The 20,098-nt window shown below is 36.7% G+C and overlaps 1 protein-coding gene across 10 annotated transcripts in view; it reads left to right on the forward strand.

Annotated features, from left to right (window-relative positions):
* Positions 1-20,098, forward strand: part of ESRRG (estrogen related receptor gamma) — a 605,082-nt gene that overhangs the window by 521,890 nt on the left and 63,094 nt on the right. For all 10 annotated transcript variants that reach the window (XM_070602492.1, XM_070602488.1, XM_070602494.1 and 7 more), the window contains one exon: positions 18,380-18,490. In XM_070602492.1, the coding sequence (XP_070458593.1) occupies positions 18,380-18,490 (111 nt within the window). The remainder of the gene's footprint in view (positions 1-18,379; positions 18,491-20,098) is intronic.

Genomic DNA, 20,098 nt, shown 5'->3' on the forward strand with positions numbered 1-20,098 from the left:
TAAAGTTTGTTTTGGTAAGGAAGCTGAAACCCCGGTAGAAGCTAGACTTTGCCATACAGGAAAGTGGAAAAGTTGCAAAGATTTGCATTTTCCGTTTAAGGAATTATTACTCCGGCTGAATTATCATTTGTATTATATTCATATTTCCTTATATGAAAAGTGCAATATTGTTACTGGGATTTCTTTAAACAATAAAAGAACTTTTAAAAATAAAAGGTAGCTTTATTTTTATGTATTTTTTGTATTTATGTATTTTATGTATTTTTCATTTGAGTCAGTCATTGGGGTTGGTAAAATTTATATAATTGGTCCTATATTTCTATTTATGTTTCATTATTCAATAGTGACATAATATTCAATAGCAATACATTATTGTGACATTTTTAAACTTATGCACAACTGTTCACAAACATCTATTTTGACATTATTTGAAATAATTAACATCCTACTTTTGAAAGTACTTTTTCTCAAAGATCAGGTTTCCTCCCCCATTTATTGATTCAGTGAATATTTTAGAATTTATTTACTCTCTTAAGCTGTACTTAACTCCTTGCTGTCAAGAGAAATTTTACAATTATATATTCTAAATTCAGATCTGTCCATCTTGTTCTCTAAAACAGGCAACATAAGATTCAAATTTAGAAATAGTACAGTGTTTGGTGTAATTACATGCTGGAGACATTACATGAAAATTCAGAACATGTTAGTGGTTTAGTAAATGTGGTGATACACATTTAGAGGCTATGCCATATTCTTTATTTTCCTTTTCTTGAAGTGTGTCTCAATCCTGAAATAGAAAATCCATAATAAGCACCAGGGAACATAAAAAATACAGTATTAAATAAAGTATTCAAAAAAGTATTTTCTGTAGATGATTTTTTTTTCCTTTTTCTCCCCAAAGCCCCCCAGTACATAGTTGTATATTCTTCGTTTGGGTCCTTCTAGTTGTGGCATGTGGGATGCTGCCTCAGCGTGGTTTGATGAGCAGTGCCATGTCCGCGCCCAGGATTCGAACCAACAAAACACTGGGCCGCCTGCAGCGGAGCGCGAACTTAACCACTCGGCCACAGGGCCAGCCCCATGTAGATGATTTTTTAAACTTTCACATGAGGCCCGTATCATATCTTATTTAACTTTTTAAGTTTATCTCAATTTTGGGCTGAATACATGTTGATAGATGAATGAACTTTCATTTTACTAGAACCAATAATTAAAATAATTCCAGTTATTTTTATTCTCATCTTTGTTAACAATAAACTTTTATTTAATATTTCTGGTACCATGAGATCTGGAACATTTTAACACTTTCCAGTATGTAGCATATAACTGATCTTCAAACTACTCCATAACATATTGCTATTCTTGAATCATACCCTCAGCAATAAAAAGTAAATTATGCTATGGAGCGATGTATAGAGAGTTACAGAGTTTAACGCTAGGTTAACAATACCTTTCTTATTTTCCTTGATTTTATAAGTAGCAAGTAAAATACGTGTAGAAGTGTTGTGAAAATTTTAAAAAGATATGCAAATTTTTCATAATGGCTGGGAAAATTATTTGAAATCTGTGAAATAATTTGAATAGTGCTATGCAAGGAATACTCAGAAGAGTTTACTCATGTATTCATGTTTTTCCCATTTACAACATAAGTTTTTATAAACAAAGTACGTTGATTTACAAAAAGTATAATTTTAAAACATCTGATCACTCCTATATATATATATACATAATACATATATGTGTGTGTGTGTGTGCGCATGTATAATTAAATTGATTGGCCAGACAGGATAAGTAAGGAAGAATAAGGGAAAGAATGACTTTTCTGTTTCCCCACCAAAACACATATATTCTTGACTATGTTGACTATCTCCCTCAGGATATGGTTAAATGCATGAGTAAACCAAGATAAATGACTATCCAAAACTTTTTTTGAAATCTAAGCATTGTACTTTCTTCCCATCTCAACATTGTGATGGGAAATGTTATGATGACATTAAAGTATGTTCCTGGGCTGTTTTGGTGGCTCAGTTGCTGCACTTTCTTGACCTGCCGTGTGGTAACTTGGGTTCAATTTCACGGTCTTTCATTTCCTTGGCCAGCAGAGACTCTGAGGGCAGAGACGGCAGCAAGGAGGCCCCTGTAGGTGGAGGGGACGCCTCATGCTGCCCAACAGCATCCTTCTTGACTGATGAGGGCACTGCAGCAACAACGTCCAGGGGATTCCTGTCTGGTGCTCTTGATGGCAGCAGGGATGAGAGGTTTTGAAAAGTGAGTTCTGAAAGACATATAGCTAGAAGAAACCATTACCTCTCTGTCAGAAGCCCAAGTTGCTGGAATGCTTCGGTGTTAATAGGGCTTATGGAGTAACCATTGAGGCCAGCAGGTGTACACATTTGGCTTCCACCCGTTACTAATAAGTTTATATTTTTACTGATCTTGGCTGCAGTGATATGTTGACCCAGGACCTATTGCTGGCTGTCCACTATGTGTCATGGCTTGTTTAGCAACTTACTTTTTCACCCTATGTACTATACTATTTGGCGTATGGAAAGTTCTTCTTGTGCCTGCATATTCTTGAAATGTTTTATAGAAAAATATTTTTATCTTCTTTATAGGTTTTATTTTTTAAGCACTCAAGAGTCTTTTCAAATTAAATTTCCTTCCCTTTCCTTTCTCTCAGAATATCTTTGGTAGTCGTACTATCTTGCCCATGTCCCACCCACACCCAGCCCCTCCAATTTTTCATTCTAGCATCATCTTCTGGTCCTTTGTGTTCCATGATCTACTAACCCAAAGAAGCACTGTGAAAACCTAATTCCTCCTAGGACTGTTCCAAAAAGCATTCAGCATCGTCTTACTCTTTTGCCAGTTCAAAGACCTTCTCTTCCATGTAATGGAAGAAGTTGAGGGAGAAAGGGTCCAGGCCAACGGAAGAGTGATTCTTTGTTGGCTGACTTCCAATGATGATTAATTTCGTGTAATCTTAGTGACAATGGAGACACACCAATTGTATTACAAGAATTGACTTGCAGGTTCCAACAGATTTCACTGGGCAGAAAGATCTTCCTTCAAAAAGTGAAAACGTGTAGTCAACATAAGGATGAACTTAAAGAAAGCCTTTGCTGCCATTTGCTATAAATAGCAGTGGAAACCTGTGCTTAGCAAGAGATTCTTTAAGAGGGCTGGTGGGAACCAAAACACGTCAGCGTTCTTTACTAACAGATGTTATGTATGGGCATGGATGGGCATGGATGATTAAACTTTTACTCTTGTATGAAATGATTTCTAATGAAAATCCTTATATTTTATTATTATACTTGAAATCCTACTAAATAGCAATTTAAAATTAGAATTTCAAGATTTTGCCTATAGAACACCTTAAGCTGTTAGGTCATTGAATTTATGCTCATATAATTAGGGCCTAAACAAAATAAAAGCATGATTTCTAAATAGCTACCAACTCGTAATATGATCAATTCAACCAGCCGATTGTCAGACTTGGTTTCTATTAGGGAACTTCTAACTGTAGGCCCCTGTGTAAAAGAAGGTACACCAAAGGCTATAACTGGCAGACTAAGGGCCACTAATTAGCTCAAATACTGTGTGAACACTTAAACATTGGGTGATGTTATATAAAGATCCGGATTGCTGACTTCTTTTGGAAATAGGAACTCTCATAACACTGGGCTCACATTCAGGCATGCCTACTGCACTCCCACAAGGCAATATCACATTGGTGCTGGCAGAGGCTGTTCACATTTTGGGGGCAAATTCTCTGATTCACCACAGTACAGTCCTCATTTTTTTTAACACATAGTCCATTTCACTCGTTCGCTCTACGTAAGTGGTACTAATAGTTGTCTGAATTCGCTCCTCCTGCTATAAATATTGATATAAGCTTACATAACAGGGGCTTTCTTTGGAGAGAAAATTTTACAAATACGTAATTCTTACAAAATCATTTGGCAAGCCAAATCATTATCAGGAAAATAAAGAAATTGACTAAAGTCTTGTTGGTTTGGAATTGTGTGTGTGTGCATATCTCTACATCTATGTATCTATGTGCATATAAATGTATATATACTATAATTTCTGAAAAAGAGATCACTATAGATGCTGAGATGAAATAGTACTCATTGTGGTATATTTACTGAAATCTGGTCATATTTAGCCAAATGCCTTTTGATTTTTAAGTTCTGGATGAAATTCAGTGAAATAACACAATAGCCATTAGCTACTCATTGGTTGCTTTCAAAATACGCGTTATTCGGTCATATTCTCCTCTCAGTGTATTCTAGTCTATGTGTTGTAAAATGCCCACAAATCTAAAGCTGTTCATGATTTTCCATACTTCAGTCTCCACTGCACTGTGCAACAGGCATTGATCTTTTCCTAATGCAGTAATAAGCTTGAAGCATTTTTCAAACATGAGCACTTTATTTGCTTTATTATCGTCAAGAACAAAAGGAAATGCATTTGGCCAAGGTCAGTGTGAAGGGAATGCTGAGACCTGTGCCAGAAAGCCTTCTGCTCTTCTGGTTCGTTAATGCTATCCATTTGGCTCTGGTCTTCCCTGATTTAAGATATGAAGTATGTTGATGTTTCCAACTGCCAAGACAGTTGTCCTACTCTGAATCTGTGGGTCAATTCCATTTTCTTAAGTACACCGTTTCATTCACAGAATCTCAGACCTGGAAGAGAGCTTAACACGTGATCCGACTCATTCATCTGCTTCCAGGCAGGAGAGCAATAAAAATGTCTCGGAAGGAGAATGGTTTTCTTCATTTGTCACATTTCCCAGATATAGGGACTAATGGTCTTTCTTGCTCAATACGCAGTACCTAAATATAATTCTCATTAGTAAGCTTTTCTTAGTATCTATCTAAAGTTTTCCCAGCAAATCAAATACTGTTTCCTCTCATATTGTCCATGATGAATATTGAAAAATTCTGATGTCCTACCTTTCAACTCTTTTTTTTCAGTGCTTCATGCTATTTTGTCGTCTTCAAGTTTTCTCTACCTTTCTAAAGTTATAATGTGCTGGTGCATTAAGAAAGACATGACAAACAAGAATTACGAAGAGAACTGACAAGAGGTCCATATCTTTCTGCATGTACATTTCTGGGTTTAGAAGCATCAAAAGAAAAACAATCAAATGAAAAAAATCTGGTTAGTACATGGCTATAAAGCACATTGTAAATACATTTATTTATTCACTTACTCAGTATTTTTGAGTGCCTACTAGTGGCAAGCAGGTGATATATACTGCGTGTGCAATGATGAGCAATATACAATTAAAACATACACCCAAATCATTGGGCTATATTTTGATCCTTTGAAGCTGTTTAAATTAGAGTGTCATGTCTCGTCATGCCCTCAACCCTCAATTTTTTGTGGAATTAAGCTGGATATATATAATAAATAAAATATCTTGAAAAGTGAGTTGAGCCCGGACTGCATTTCAGAAATATAGAAAGAGCCAGTTGACAGGAAAAGAGTAAGAAAATGTGGCAGTATCCTCCCAACTAACCCCTCAGGTGCCAGCCATACATGGTGAAATCTATCAGGAAATTCACGACGTGATACAAGCACAGGCTTTCCTCAGCCAAGACCCAGTATATTTGGCATTTGGAAACATCATGAGCATTTTCTGTATTCTTTCACACACTCTTCACACATCCTAATTTAAGAATAAAAGAACAGGCTGTGAACTACACTCTGCCACAACACTTTAAATGTGCAATTTTCTTATTGGCCCTCAGGGCATGCACTTCCCCAGCGGTCAATTTCTTTCTTTAAGAGAAACTTTTTATACATTTTGATTTATTTATGTATAACTCTCCCCCAAATATTTTTTTTCAATTATTTTATTGACATCATAAAGGTTTATAACATTGAATGATTTTGGGTGTACATTATTATTTATCAATTTCTGTCTAGGCTGCATCATGCTCATCACGAGTAGTCTAACTTTTATCCAGCACCATACATATGTGTCCCCTTTCCCTTTTGACCATCACCCAGCCCCCTTCCCTTCTGGTAACCACTAGTCTGTTCCCTTTATCCATGTGTTTGTTTATCTTCCACATATGAATGAAATCATGCAGTATTTGTCTGTCTCTGTCTGGCTTATTTTGCGTAACATCATACCCTCAGGGTCCATCCATGTTTTTGCAAATGGGACACTCTTGTCTTTTTTTATGGCTGAGTAGTATTCCATGGATATATACACATCCACATCTTCTTTATCCAGTCATCAGTTGTTTGGGCACTTGGGTTGCTTCCATGTCTTGGCTATTGTTAACGATGCTACAATGAACATAGGGGAACATAAGTCTCTTTGGATTGTTGATTTCAAGATCTTTGGAAAATACCCAGTAGTGGGATAGCTGTGTCGTATGGTATTTCTATTTTTGATTTTTTGAGAAATTTCCATACTGTTTTTCACAGTGGCTGCACCAGTTTGCATTCCCACCAGCAGTGTATGACTCTCCCACAAATCTTTAACATTATATATCAATTAAGCATGACTCTGAAATAGCTCCTTATTAAAACCTAGATTCTCGGAGTGGTAAAATAAATATGTCCTTGAACATTTGGATTGAAAATCAGATGTAAAAAAGAAATAATGTCTTTTTGTACTCATATCGTCTACAGCAAATCAAACTGAATTTACAGTCATCTTGCTGAAACCAGGTGGAAGGGAGATTCTGAAACCATTCAAAAGATCAAAGGATGATAAATGGAAATTTATTGTACAGGAAACATTACTTATTTAATGTGCCTGTTATTGATAGCCTTTTAATATTTGTCTTTATTTAATTTTAGTGAATATATCATTTATGTATAAGTGGTTTCTTATTATTACTGCCACTCATGATTCCCCTACCCCAGTTTTTCTCATGAGGTCTTAAATTCTTCAACAGTCTAATTTGTCAACTTTGAGGGAGAAAAACTGTATTTTAATTAGCTTGAAAATGTGCCACAGTAGCTATATGCTCTTCTGGACATCTCAGGGCTCGAGGCAACTGGGAATGTACTCTGATTCTTTTATGCTTGTTTTCTCCTCTTCTGAATTCTGCAAGGCTTATACCATTCTCTCATATTCTCTCATTTTTCTTTTCTTTTTCTCCATTAACTTTCCTCACAAATATTTAACAGCACAATTGGCAGATGAATGGCAGTTAGTGATGGTGTATAGAGTTGGTGAGAAGGGAATGGAAACCATTGTATTTTCTTTTTTTTTTTTTAAGGTATACTTTTTGGTGAGGAAGATTGGCCCTGAACTAACATCTACTGCCAATCTTCCCTTCCCCTCCCCCCCAAGAGCCCCATAGTTGTAAATTGTAGAGTATCTCTGTCCTTTTTTATGTTCCTTCTTTTCTTCTTTTTTTAGTCTGTTTGGGCTGCTATAACAGAATACCATAGACTGAGGGGCTTATAAACAACAGAAATTTATTTCTCACAGTTTTAGGGGCTGAGAAATCTGAGATCAAGGTGTTGGCAGATTCAGTGTTTGGTGAGGGCTTCCGGGATTATAGACAGCTCTCTTCTCGCCATCCTCGCGTGGTGAAAGGGGCTGGGGAGCTCTCTGAGGTCTCTTTTATAAGGCCATTAATCCCATCCTAAGGATTACACCTTCATGACCTAATCACCTGAAACCTAATTGGGGATTAGGTTTCCACAAATGAATTTTGGGGACACATTCAACATGGCAGCTCTTGTCTACTCCACTGAAAACTTAGGGTGGAGCCACTCGACTCTATGTTCCTTTCCATTGAGTGAAACAAAATGGCTCTGGCTCTCATCCCAAAAACTTGAAAACCAGCTTGTTTAATTTCATATTTAATTCACTTTTACAGGGTATTGAATTTTGCATAAATGGTATTTGTACTTCTGTTTACACAGAGCATCCCCATGGAATGCTGTGCATTGTTATTACTGTTATTATTATATTAAGCTTATTGCTGCCAGTGTCACAAGAAATAAGTGTCACAATGCCTCGAGAAAATTTCTCACTGGTATGAGACTTGGGCATCTAGACATTAATATTATATTCACATTTAATCTCTATTGAACTAGTTTTTTTCCCACACATTTTATGTTAGGTATAATTCTGTTTTCACATGGCCCGGGCATGTATATTATGTTCTTTGTACTAGATTTACTTTATTTTGAATCTCAACTTTGCCAAATCGTAATCATCAGAAAAATATTATTAGCCATCATGCATCACTTTGGTATCTTATAATTGGCTCTCAGAATTTCTGCTTCAGTCTGGTAATACATTTTTATTATCTTTGGTGAGTTACTAATAAATTGACCAGGACTTAAAGTTTTCCCTCCTGTAATCATCGTAAGCTTCTCTTTCAAGCTTCATAAGCTCTTCCTTGACTATCCATGTGACCTAGAGTCACACATGCTGAAACCAAATGACCTCCAGACTCCCTGCCACCTTTCTTTGTCACCTATTTCCTTTTTTATCTAACCCATATTCTCTTTGAAATCCACGTCTGCTTTTCTGGTCATTAGATTCCACTGTACTCCTCTTCATTGAATGAAACAAAATGACTATGGCTCTCAACCTCGCAACTTGTAAACCAGCTTGGTTGATTTCATATTTAATTCATTTTTACAGGGCATCGAATTTTGCATAAATAATATTTGTGCTTCTGTTTACACAGAGCATCCCCATGGGGTGCTGTGCACTGTTATTACTGTTATTATTGTGTTAAACTTATTGCTACCGGTGTCACATTTAATTGTGAATTAGGAGAATCACTTTTCCTCATGTTGATGTGCAACCACATTTCATGTCTTTATCCGCTAATTCATAACTTTATTCACAGTAGTAGGCAATTTCAATAAGATAAAGGAACGAGTCACCATTGTTAAATAGTAACAAGACAAAATCGAGTTTAGCCAGGCATAAGTCACAGCAACATCTCTTTCAATGGTTTATGAAATTTTTAACAGGCAAAAAAAAGGAAAGCGAAGATTTTCTTCTTTTCTTTAAATTCAGTCTCTATGTTTAGCAAATGCAGGCCAAGCATCCTCTCTCTCTCTCTCTCTCTCTCTCTCTGACATCAAGCAAAGTAAGAAATAGTGCCTTTTGAATAGGAGATTTCCTTTAATTACATTGGGGAAGTGATAATGGTAGGTATTGCATGTTTAATGTAATGTTCTGGATGCCTCTTTTTCTTTCTTTTTTTTCCCTCTTCACAGCCACCTCATCTTGAGCAGAAATAAAAGGTTCAAGGCTTGTCAGCATCAGTTTATAGATAGCTGTTTAAAAATAATGAGATATTGGGTATTGTAAGGCTCAGGGCCGTCTTGCCAGACTCATTTATTTCCATTCCCCTTTTGTCAGAATTGCAGACAGAAGACATTCAATTAAAACTTGTCACCTGTTGCAGATGACCTAATTTGTACTTGTATGTGTCATAGATTAGGACTCCATGCTTCAGATGAAGCAACTTTACCCCGGATGGAACAACATTTCCCTTGAAAAATATCTTCTCAATGCTTATTTCAAATTTCTATCATTTTGATTTCAGTTCCAATCCAAATTATAAATTTAGCACTTATGCCCCAGAACCAGCCAAGAGCAGTGAAGCACGCCTTGAACAAAAGGAGGAGGAACTGAGTTGGGGTTATGTCCTATGCACAGAAATCCACAAATGTATTTTGGATGCAACTTGAATGTGAAACGGAGGGAAGCCTTTGTAATTTCCTATGCAAGCCTCCCATGTTTAATAGTCCTGATAGCTATCAGGAGACCAAAACGAAAGACTTCCCCTTGCTAATTGTTAATTCATCTGTAGAGCAAGAAAGCTTTAATGTGAGTCACGGCTTTTATCTCTTTTAGTGATTGAGGACTCAGTTTAAAAAAAAAAAAAAGGCCCGCCTAATGGATATGCACTTTCTCTTCCTGTGTGATTTTTTCCTTTTATTTCTGCCGATCTTATAGTGTTTCCACAGGCACCCAAGCAATTTCCAAAGTTCCTGAATCATTGTCATGATGTTCCAGAAGAAGTAAAGGTAACCATTGGCCAGAGGTGTGTAGTGGAAAGGCTGCAGTCTGGAGCTCCCTTCTGAACTGTAAAATTCAGCCAGGATGTTGCTTTGCCTCCGTGGCCCTGGCAAAGCAAGTCTTGTCTAATTTGCAGTAACATTTTAAGGAGGCACAAAGAAATTGATATCTCTGGGTCCCTGCCTCCGTGGAAAGGCAGAGTGACTGGAACTTTTTATCACTTTTGGTTTACCCACAGTCTCACAGCTATAAACTTTTCTAAGTGAAGACACCTTATGGAATGATAGATGCAAAATTACAAGCCTTTCAATTGAGTGAAAGTGTTCATTTTTCCCCCTGCTCATTCATCATTCTGCCTACAACTTCCATGCACCCCATATCACCATGCAAGTATTGTTTACCACAATAATCGGGGTTTTATCTGCCTGTGCTGCTGCTTTTGGAGTATACACCAAATGCTCTTTTCCAAAAATAGAATTTGATGACAGAGAAGCAGTATAAACATAATGCTTTAAGAATGTGAGTTCTGCAGCCATTCTCCCCAACTGCCACTCCTGGCTCTGTGTCTTACTAGTTCCAATTTTCTCATTTTTAAAATGGGAGAATAATGACACCTGCCTCATAGCATCGCTATAAGGATTAAATATGTCCACATATGTAAAACAATTAACCCATTGCTTGGACTATCATAAGCTCTCAGTAACCAATGACTATTAGTAACTGGCTATTTTGTTTTTTCCAAGATATTTCATTCAAAGACTGATTCATTCAATTAGCCATGGAGACATTGCTTGGGTATAAGGAGTCAAAGACTGTTGAAAGAGGAAGAAAGGGACTAAATCACGATGCCATGTTTAACCATCTCTCTGTTTATAATGGGAAAGGGCAATAGTCGTTAGAGAAGATTTCTAGGGGTTGGCGTGTTATATTGTCTCACATGATCCTCAAGAATTTAATATGGTTAGCTGCTCCCTGGGGTACATGTGTGAATATACAAATGATTTTCACTCATCCCCTTACTGAGAAGCAGATAAATATGCGCAACGACTCTAGGTTAAACTGGTACACGGTGTCAGGACATTGTCCCAAAGGAGAACCCCATCAGAGGCTGCCACTAAAATTCCCACTGCTGTGTCTGATGCTGCTAATCTGCCTTTGCTTGTTTTCCGGCAGCTTCTCAAGGGAATTTTTCTCTCTCCTCTGTTTATGGTGGGTCCCTCACAGAAATCTCAGGAGAATTCAAGGGCGCCGCTGGGTACTTCTCTTTCTAAAAGGGAAGGAGCGAGGTTTCCTTCCTCAGCAAAGAGGGCTGCAGTATCAGGAAGACAGTGCAGGAGAAAGTTTCCACCCACTGCACCATATTTTATCCGAAGTCTTGCTTTCCCGGTCAGCTCCCAATACTCAATTACAAGCTATATTTGATAACATTTATTCAATACACCTATTTATTTAGTATTCATTAAATTCACTAATCTTTTAGAAAATGAATTCACTATCTTTTAAAAAATCATTATGATGTTCATATGACTGTTTGCATCCTTCTTAAGTATTCCAGGGGTCTATGTAATTGATGTTTTTAACAAACCTTTGTTCGGAAACAACACTGTAAAAGGCTTTAATTTAGGAAAGTAGGCTAGGGTATCCTTGTGTAGTTCTCTTAAGGGGAGATTTTTTTTTATTATCCTATGAAATGCCTCTGACTTCATGCTATTAAAAAGGTGAGAAATGCTTTTTACTTTGGACTATATAATGTTATACAAATTTGCGTTTAGGCATAAAATGTAGACTTCAAATGAGCTGACTTAAGAAGAGCTTGTGCTGAACTATTTGACTTCTTTTGGTGTTTATTCGCCTCACAGCCTATTTTTTTCCTCCTTGCTCTATTCTTGCTTTCTCAATTTTGTAAATTCTGACAATGTATAAGATTTAGAATTCCCTCGTGGCACTGTCGGCACACGCAGTATTTGAAAGAAGCAGCAATGTGAAACGTTCTACTTGGTAGGTAATGCCAACTATTAAAAGTCTTTTATTTAAAAAAAAAAAAGATAATGGTAGTTTCCACAAGAATAGAACATCCAGTTGCCTTAATTAACTTCAAGTCTTGTCAGACATGGAGCATTGTGGGTATCTTGTTTCCTGGGAGAAATCTTATTCTTAAACTTTTTCAAAACTGGTTTACAAGTGAAGTTCAAACGGAAAGTGTTTATATTTAAGATTGTAAAGGGGCCGGCCCTGCGGCCAAGGGGTTAAGTTCACATGCTCCACTTCGGCGGCCCAGAGGTTCGCCGGTTCGGATCCTGGGTACGGACCGAGCACCATTCATCAAGCCATGCTGAGGTGGCCTGCCACATAGGTGACATCCCTAGAAGGATCTAAAACTAGAATGTGCAACTACGTACTGGGGGCTTTTGGGGAGAAGAGGAGGAAAAAAAAAAGATTGGCAGCAGATGTTAGCTCAGGTGCGAATCTTTAAAAAAAAAGATTGTAAAGATGTAAAGAGGCAGACTTTGTCACTTGCAGTGGAAATATTTGGATTAGATAGATGTTTGTTTACGTCAAATATGGATTTCCCAGGTCTTGATCATAAATATTGTTGTTTCTGCTAAAATAGTTAGTTTGAGACTTTTAAATGTATTAGGATAATTGGCTAATTATCAGTTTTCTAATTACCTTTGTATTGTGTGCTTATAGCTAAACTCAGGGAAAGCTAAACCTCTTCTTGAAAGAATTTGGATGGGCTGGCCCCGTGGCCGAGTGGTTAAGTTTGCGTGCTCCGCCGCCCACGGTTTCTCTGGTTCGGATCCTGGGAGTGGACATGGCACCACTCATCAGGCCATGCTGAGGTGGCTTCCCACGTGCCACAACTAGAAGGACCTACAACTAAAATATACAACTATGTACTGGGGGGATTTGGGGAAAGGAAAAAAATAGATTGGCAACAGTTGTTAGCTCAGGTGGCAATCTTTTAAAAAAAAAAAGATCCATCCTAAAAAAAAAAAAAAAAAGAATTTGGATCTACTCTGTATCTGTTATAAAATAATCATATACCTAGATGATATTATTAGTGACAGGGATAAGTGGTAAATAGAATGAGATACCGAATACTTCTATAAATCACTTAGACATCAAAGAGTATCATTGTTCAGCTGGTATCCTTTGAATTATCTTACCATTCCATCACACCGCAAATCTGTTTACCTACAGAATTGAAGCAGAGTAGACTGTCAAACTGGGGATAGATTTTCAATAAATGATCACGATGCAAAATATTTTTGAGTAAAGTAATACAGCAATATTTCAACAAAATAATGATGTAATGACAACTTCCTTACTTTCTTTGGCATTTTAAGGTTTATAAAATATTTTAATAATGCATTTGTATAATATCCAAATGTATTAATATAATATTGGATCATTACAGCAAAACATCAGGGAGAATATTGTCTTTATATCCATCTTACACTTGGAAAAGCAAATAGGTTAAGAAACTTATCAAAGTTTATAGAGCTAGTTAATGAAACAGTCAGAAAAAAACCCTCAATGGTTCTGATCTGCAAACTATGCTTTATGTTTTTTTTGGCATACCCTTCATATAATATTTAAGAATAAATTATTATATTATTACAGTTGAAAACATTAAAAGGAAAATCTTTAATCTTTTCCCCAAATCCTTATTGCAGACAATGGACCAAGCTAATAGGGATTTATAGATGGCTGATTGGTGATCCTTTATTTTGATATATGCAAGGCTAAAAGTTTTAGGCCAGATAATCTAGGAAATTTTCTACGAATTAATGGTAGTTACAAACAATTACATAAAAATATTCTTTTTGGGTGATTTTTATTAGCTTTCTCTTTTGCTCTGAACTCTCTTCATTTTGTTATGTGTATGTATTTACTTTTTAGCTCAACCTATCATTTGCATGTATTCCTACTAATGAGAAATTGTGGTTTAAATCTATGTCTAGGCAAGTGCAATAGAGTTAGAATTTTCATTCATTGTGTTTGATTTAAGTATTTTAATTTAAACTTCAGTAGCATTATTTTTTTCTTTGCTGAGGAAGATTTGCCCTGAGCTAACTCTGCTGCCAATCTTCTTCTTTTTGTGTGTCAGTTGCCACCACAGCATGGCCACTGACAGATGAGTGGTGTAGGTCCACATCTGGGAACTGAAGCCAGGCAGCCGAAACAGGGCGCACCAAAGTTGACCACTGGCCCATTGCTTTCTCATTGAATATTTCCATTCTTTGCAATCTACCTTTTATCTCTATGAAGTTAGCATCCTAACAGAAAGGGGTGCAGTATCCCAGTTATGTGGAGTTTGTTTTCCATCTGCTTTTCTTACAATTATGAGAGATGCTGATCATAATCCAACATTTGGTTTCCTCTTATCCTGCCCTTACTAGTGTTTTAATTGATGTCTTTCATTTTTAAAATACGTTTTTCTAGAAAAACTTTACAAATAGAAATAGGTTGAAAGTGTACAGACAGCTTAATGATATCTGCATAGTATTGTTTTATCAGATCATGTAAAAGAACATTATTAAAATTTAAGTGCATATGTTATTATGATGCATATAAATAAACCTGTATATTTTTTCAAAGATGCACAAATTTAACTGCACATGTTATTATGACACATATGAATAAACCTCTTTATTTTCAAAGCTGCACAGGTAAAGGGATTGTGTCCACATGTTTGAAGACAAATTTTGGGCTGATTTAACTCTGAGAGCTATGTCGCCATGTGTAGGTGTGTTATATGATTGTCCTGGAAAAAAAACAGACTAGTTTTACTGAGTGGTGTTTTTCACGCAATAGAAGTGAATAAATTGATGAATAATTTTGGCATGACATAGAAGTAGTTGTAGGTGTATTACTAGCACTTGGGTTTAAACATTTCATTCAATATGAAGTCAACGAAACTAAGCCATCAGCATCGTCATCATCAGTATCATCATCCTACTAGAAGATGCATGAGAAGCAGATTTTTGAGATTTTGAAAAGAGGCTAAAAACAGTAGAATTATTTTTTACTTGGTTTGAAGTACTTGAAGTTGTTAATGTTTGCCTCCTTTTGACCCCCTAAAATGGGAAGGAAAATTTCGCATATATAAATCATTATGATCTTTTAAAATATATTAACTCTAGAAATTTTTACCATTAATTGTTATCTAAATTTAGGAGGAACAGTTTACTGCCCATTGACTCTCCATCAACTTTTACTGTATAATTATATAATCTGAGGGTTTTTTAGGAGTACCAATATCTGATTTTTTTCCTCTATGGTAGTCTACTGAGTATCGTACACGTAAAATTACAAATCATAAAAGAATGCTTTGTCTAACTGGTCCTTATTTTAGGAAATAAAGAAAGTGCAAAACCATGGCTTGTGTAAAAAGTTCTTGAATATTTAGAAGCTGGACAGATAGATGGATGGATGGATGGATGGATGATAAAAATATTCACTCAAGGGTGTGTATTTTTTCTTCATGATGTGTAATAACTAATTTTCAGTCTTGCACTTTTCCATAGATTTGGCCCACTTGGCTAAGCTGATTGGTAGCATTAGTGTGACATGACTGTGTCAGAACGGTTTCCAGCTAGGACCTTGAATCAAAGCTTCCATCCATGATCCTCTTCTACAGGTCTTTGTGATGGACAAAAATCCATTATCAGAAACTCACCAGCTCTGACTTCTGTGTTGGAAAATATGTAGTATACTGTTCAATATTTGGGGATATGGGAATTTATTGCTAATGGTGAATGCATTCGCTGAGAAGCATTGAAAGCAAATTAGGAGTCCACAAAGCTAATCAAGATTTCTTCTATAAACTTTCTTGGATCTAACAGTTTTAGAGATGTCCAAAAATGTTCCCTCCTTCTTTAGCCTTTGTCTGGCATTGTCTTTCTAGCTCTTCATTTGTTTCTCCCTGCCTTCTCTTTACACCTCTAATCATATCAGCTTGTCGTTCTCATTGGGTTAGAGTTGAATGATAAACGTCTTAAGATACATTGAGTGTCGTATGCTTTTAATTTTCTCATGTGAATTAGAAATTTTCTGAATCACTTAGACATTAATGTGAATTTCTAATTTTGAATTTTAAAAACTCTTCTAGTGAAAGGTGAATGTATCTTAGATGACCAGATAAAATGGGACCACCTTATATAAACTGGAAAAATATCTTGGAGAAAGTTTTGAAGAGGAAGAAATGAAGAAAGATAAAAAATGATAATAAGGGAAAGAAGGAGAAAGTGTTAAACTTTAGTAAAGCAAATATAGACACAGTAAAAATAGAACATTAGAAATCAGATGAGCTTAGCCATAGGACTCTTCTGTAGGCACAGAGTGCTTTAAAAGAAGTAGTTAAGGGAGCTGGCCCGGTGGTGTAGTGGTTAAGTTCACATCCTCTTCTTTGGTGGTCTGGGGTTCACAGGTTCGGATCCCAGGGCGTGGACCTAGCACAACTTTTCAATGCTGTAGTGTTGTCTCACATAAAATAGAGGACGATTGGCACAGATGTTAGCTCAGCAGCAATCTTCCTCAAGCAAAAAGAGGAAGATTGGCAATGGATGTTAGCTCAGGGCCAATCTTCCACATCAAAAAAAATAAATAAGAAGAAGTTAGAGAAGATTGCTTCTTTGTGACTCACATGCACCATTATTGTCAATGACTACTTAGACGCCGTACCTAATTTCTTTGTTTTTTGATAATTATCTAAACCTACTTAATTACTCTTGAAGTTGTCTCCTGATTTCATTTAAACTCTGCTCTGATGTTTCAGTATGATATGTCAGGCTTTATCTAGAACCAGGTGTATGTTTCACTAAAAGATAATCAACTCTTAAAGTAGTATTATTCAGATAATATGAAAAATTGTGTTTTTCTTTATCTCATGAATCAGTACTAATCGTGGACTTTTGAGTGTATATATTCACCTTTAGGATTCACATAGAGATATATCAGCCTTTCCCAAACTGTTTCATGGAACTCAGATAACCCGCAACTCACATGTTCCATGTGATATTAATAAATATTCCAAAAAGAGGACCCTTGGTTACATTGATTTGCAAAACATTGCATAGGCCATATCTCCCTCTGAGAGTTTTATAGAGGCTGTTTGCATATTAAAGGCTCTGAGAGGCCCTTCAGTGAAACAATAATTCTGATGATGCTGTTAAACCAAATCTATTTTCAAAACGATTTGAGAAATGCCAAAATATGTACAATGAATTACTTGGCTGAAATTATTAATGGATAATGTTGCACTGTTTTATCAATTAAGGTAGAACCTAATACCACAAAAAGAGTCTCTCACCTCGTTTTACTCCCAAGTAATCTTCTCTTTATTTGATAAAGATTTATATGATCCTGTCCTAAACCTAAACAAAATTACAGACTGGAAACCAGATTACTAACAAGCTCTTACCCACCACTCCCCCATAGAAATGAAACGTTTCTTTATTTTTAACCCCTTTCTTTCCCTTTTGTCTCTTTCCTTCATCCTTTAAATCTACTGCCAGCAAAAACTCCCTGATTATTGACCCAACCCATCACTCTTTGGGAAAAAGTTTTCCTAAATGCCTGTCTACTCTCACCTACTTCTAGCTTCGCCCTCTAGCTCTGCCCTACCAACCAACACAGCCCTCCTTCAACATCCTAACCTTCTGATTTCTTTCAGGAAGTTCCTCTTTCTATCTTGTGTTCAATTCAAACCTGTTGTCGGTTTCCCTCATTTGAAAGAAAATACAAATATGTGTCAAAGTGTAAATAACATTCTCCTTCTGAGATTTGTTGACATTATAATATGGAGCCATCCTTTCATCTTATCTTGCGTACCATAATTCTGGCTCTCCACAGCGTGTAGGTGCTCTCAATTCAATTCAGTTCCACAGGTCCACAGAGTCCTCTGGTAGACCAGCGGGGCTTCCATAGTTTTCTGGGTCTGCTGGTCTACTTGATCCTACACAATGAGCTTTCAAGGATGATTGATAAAAAGGATACAAATTACTGTTGTCTTTAATTTGAGACACTACACTAAGACCAAATAATAATTTTTTGTGTTAATTCACATGGAAATGTGCCTTTTCTTTGATGTATAAATATGACTTTGATGGCCTTGCATAAATTATCTTTTGGGTTTGTTATCCTCTGTCAGATTTGTTTTCCAACCCTTGGTAATCTTTGTTTAACTACCACTTTTTTACACTCCTCTAATACCCTTAGACCATTCTGCGTTCTACTATCTGTCTCCATAGCACTCATGGGTGATACTCTCTGTGTATTTAATTGGTCTCAAAAAGATAGCTACCTCAACAGTAAGCCAGTGCCTGTCTTTGCCCGCAGGCGTGCGTCTTGACAGAGTACGTGGAGGTCGGCAGAAGTACAAGCGCAGAATAGATGCGGAGAACAGCCCATACCTGAACCCGCAGCTGGTTCAGCCAGCCAAAAAGCCATGTAAGTACAGCAGACGTGTCTGGCTTTCCAGCACACAAAATCCTCCCAGTTGGCTCTATGTCTATCAGTTTTGGCGTGCCCATCTCTACTAACTCCAAGGAGATTTGTCTTTAATGGGGGGACATGGCTCTTTTCCCAAGGATTGCCTTTGAGGAGCGATGACAACTCAGCTAATTATCTTTTTTTCTATGATTTTCTTCCCCCTACCTTTTTTCACCTAGTCATTTTGTGGAAGCATAAGCATATTAAAGCATAGCTTATATAGTGCGAATTTTACATTTACTGGTTATCTTTATTTTCAGAGGTACATAAAATGGATCATACTGCGATCATTAGTTCATTGGAGCTGTTAGTTTCAGATTTCACAAGAAGGTGATTTTTGTAGTTTTCACGAACTAAATGAGTTTGACTGCTCAACCTCCCAATGAAAATACATTAGGAGCCTCATTAATTTGGAGCTATAGAAGGTTAACACACTAGCTAGCAATAGATTAAAACAAGAATGGGCCTTCCTAATAACAAGCATAGGTTGGTGGTTCCATCTCAGATGCCCTTATGGGCATTACGAATTGTTTCTAAAGAGCCCATGGTTTTATAACACCAGGTTGCAGTTTGAAAGGATGACGGGTACATTGCTCAAATGCAAGCCCCATTCTCTTTGTCATTAACTAAAAAGAGCTGAAATATGGATTGAGGCAATAACTGTACCCCATTTTCTGAAAAATCGTTTTGTAGCTATAATACAACAGAGCTAGCCTTTTAGAATGTTTACACAGAGTTCGTATTCGGCGCTGAGAAGTGCTTTGGTGAAACTCTTCTTACATTTATCTGTCTTTGTCTCAGAAGACACAACGAGCGCTCATCAGAGGAAGCTGCATCTAAAGCAGTTCTAGAAAAGAGCGGGTAATTTTTGATCTGCTTTCAAGGGAAGACAGAAAGTGTCCTCTTCTAATTCAGATTCTCCAGGAGGGGTCGCTGCTGTGCATCATACATGTGAGCATATGGGGATCTGTGAAATAAATAAAACAGACCCTGAACTGTAAACGAAAGGACACTTTTGCTATGTCAAAGGGAAAACAACCAGTTTTACATAAAATTAAAGCTTAGGCGAACATATGGCATGGTTTCCTTTTGCCTTTCCAAAAAACATTATGTTGATTATGCCTTCAATTGTCCAATCTGGCATCTTCTCCTCAGCCTGCATAAGCTGTTTGGCTTCTGCAGATGGAATCTGGGACTACATTAAGCAGATTTTGCACATTATTATAAGAAACTTTCTGATAATACAATAAAATGCAATAAACACTAATGCTTAATTTCATTAGAGGGTTAGTTTTCCTGGATTCAGTAATGTACAGACTGCCCATTTCTCATTCGTTTTATACAAACGTTGACTGAAACCATTGATAATTTCCTCCACTGAGAGAAAAATGAGCACCAGCCCATTTGTAAGCCCACATGAATGAGGAACATCTATGGTTTTCTGCGTAAACCTGAGAAATTGGGAAGTGGCTTGTCAAGTACCTTTAAGAAGATTACAGCAATTTCAGTGAGCTCCATTTGTCTGAGATAAAGAGGACTCCTAATAAATCATTACTCATTATCTCA

The sequence above is a fragment of the Equus przewalskii genome, chromosome 31, assembly GCF_037783145.1.
Source record: "Equus przewalskii isolate Varuska chromosome 31, EquPr2, whole genome shotgun sequence".
NCBI lineage: Eukaryota > Metazoa > Chordata > Mammalia > Perissodactyla > Equidae > Equus > Equus przewalskii.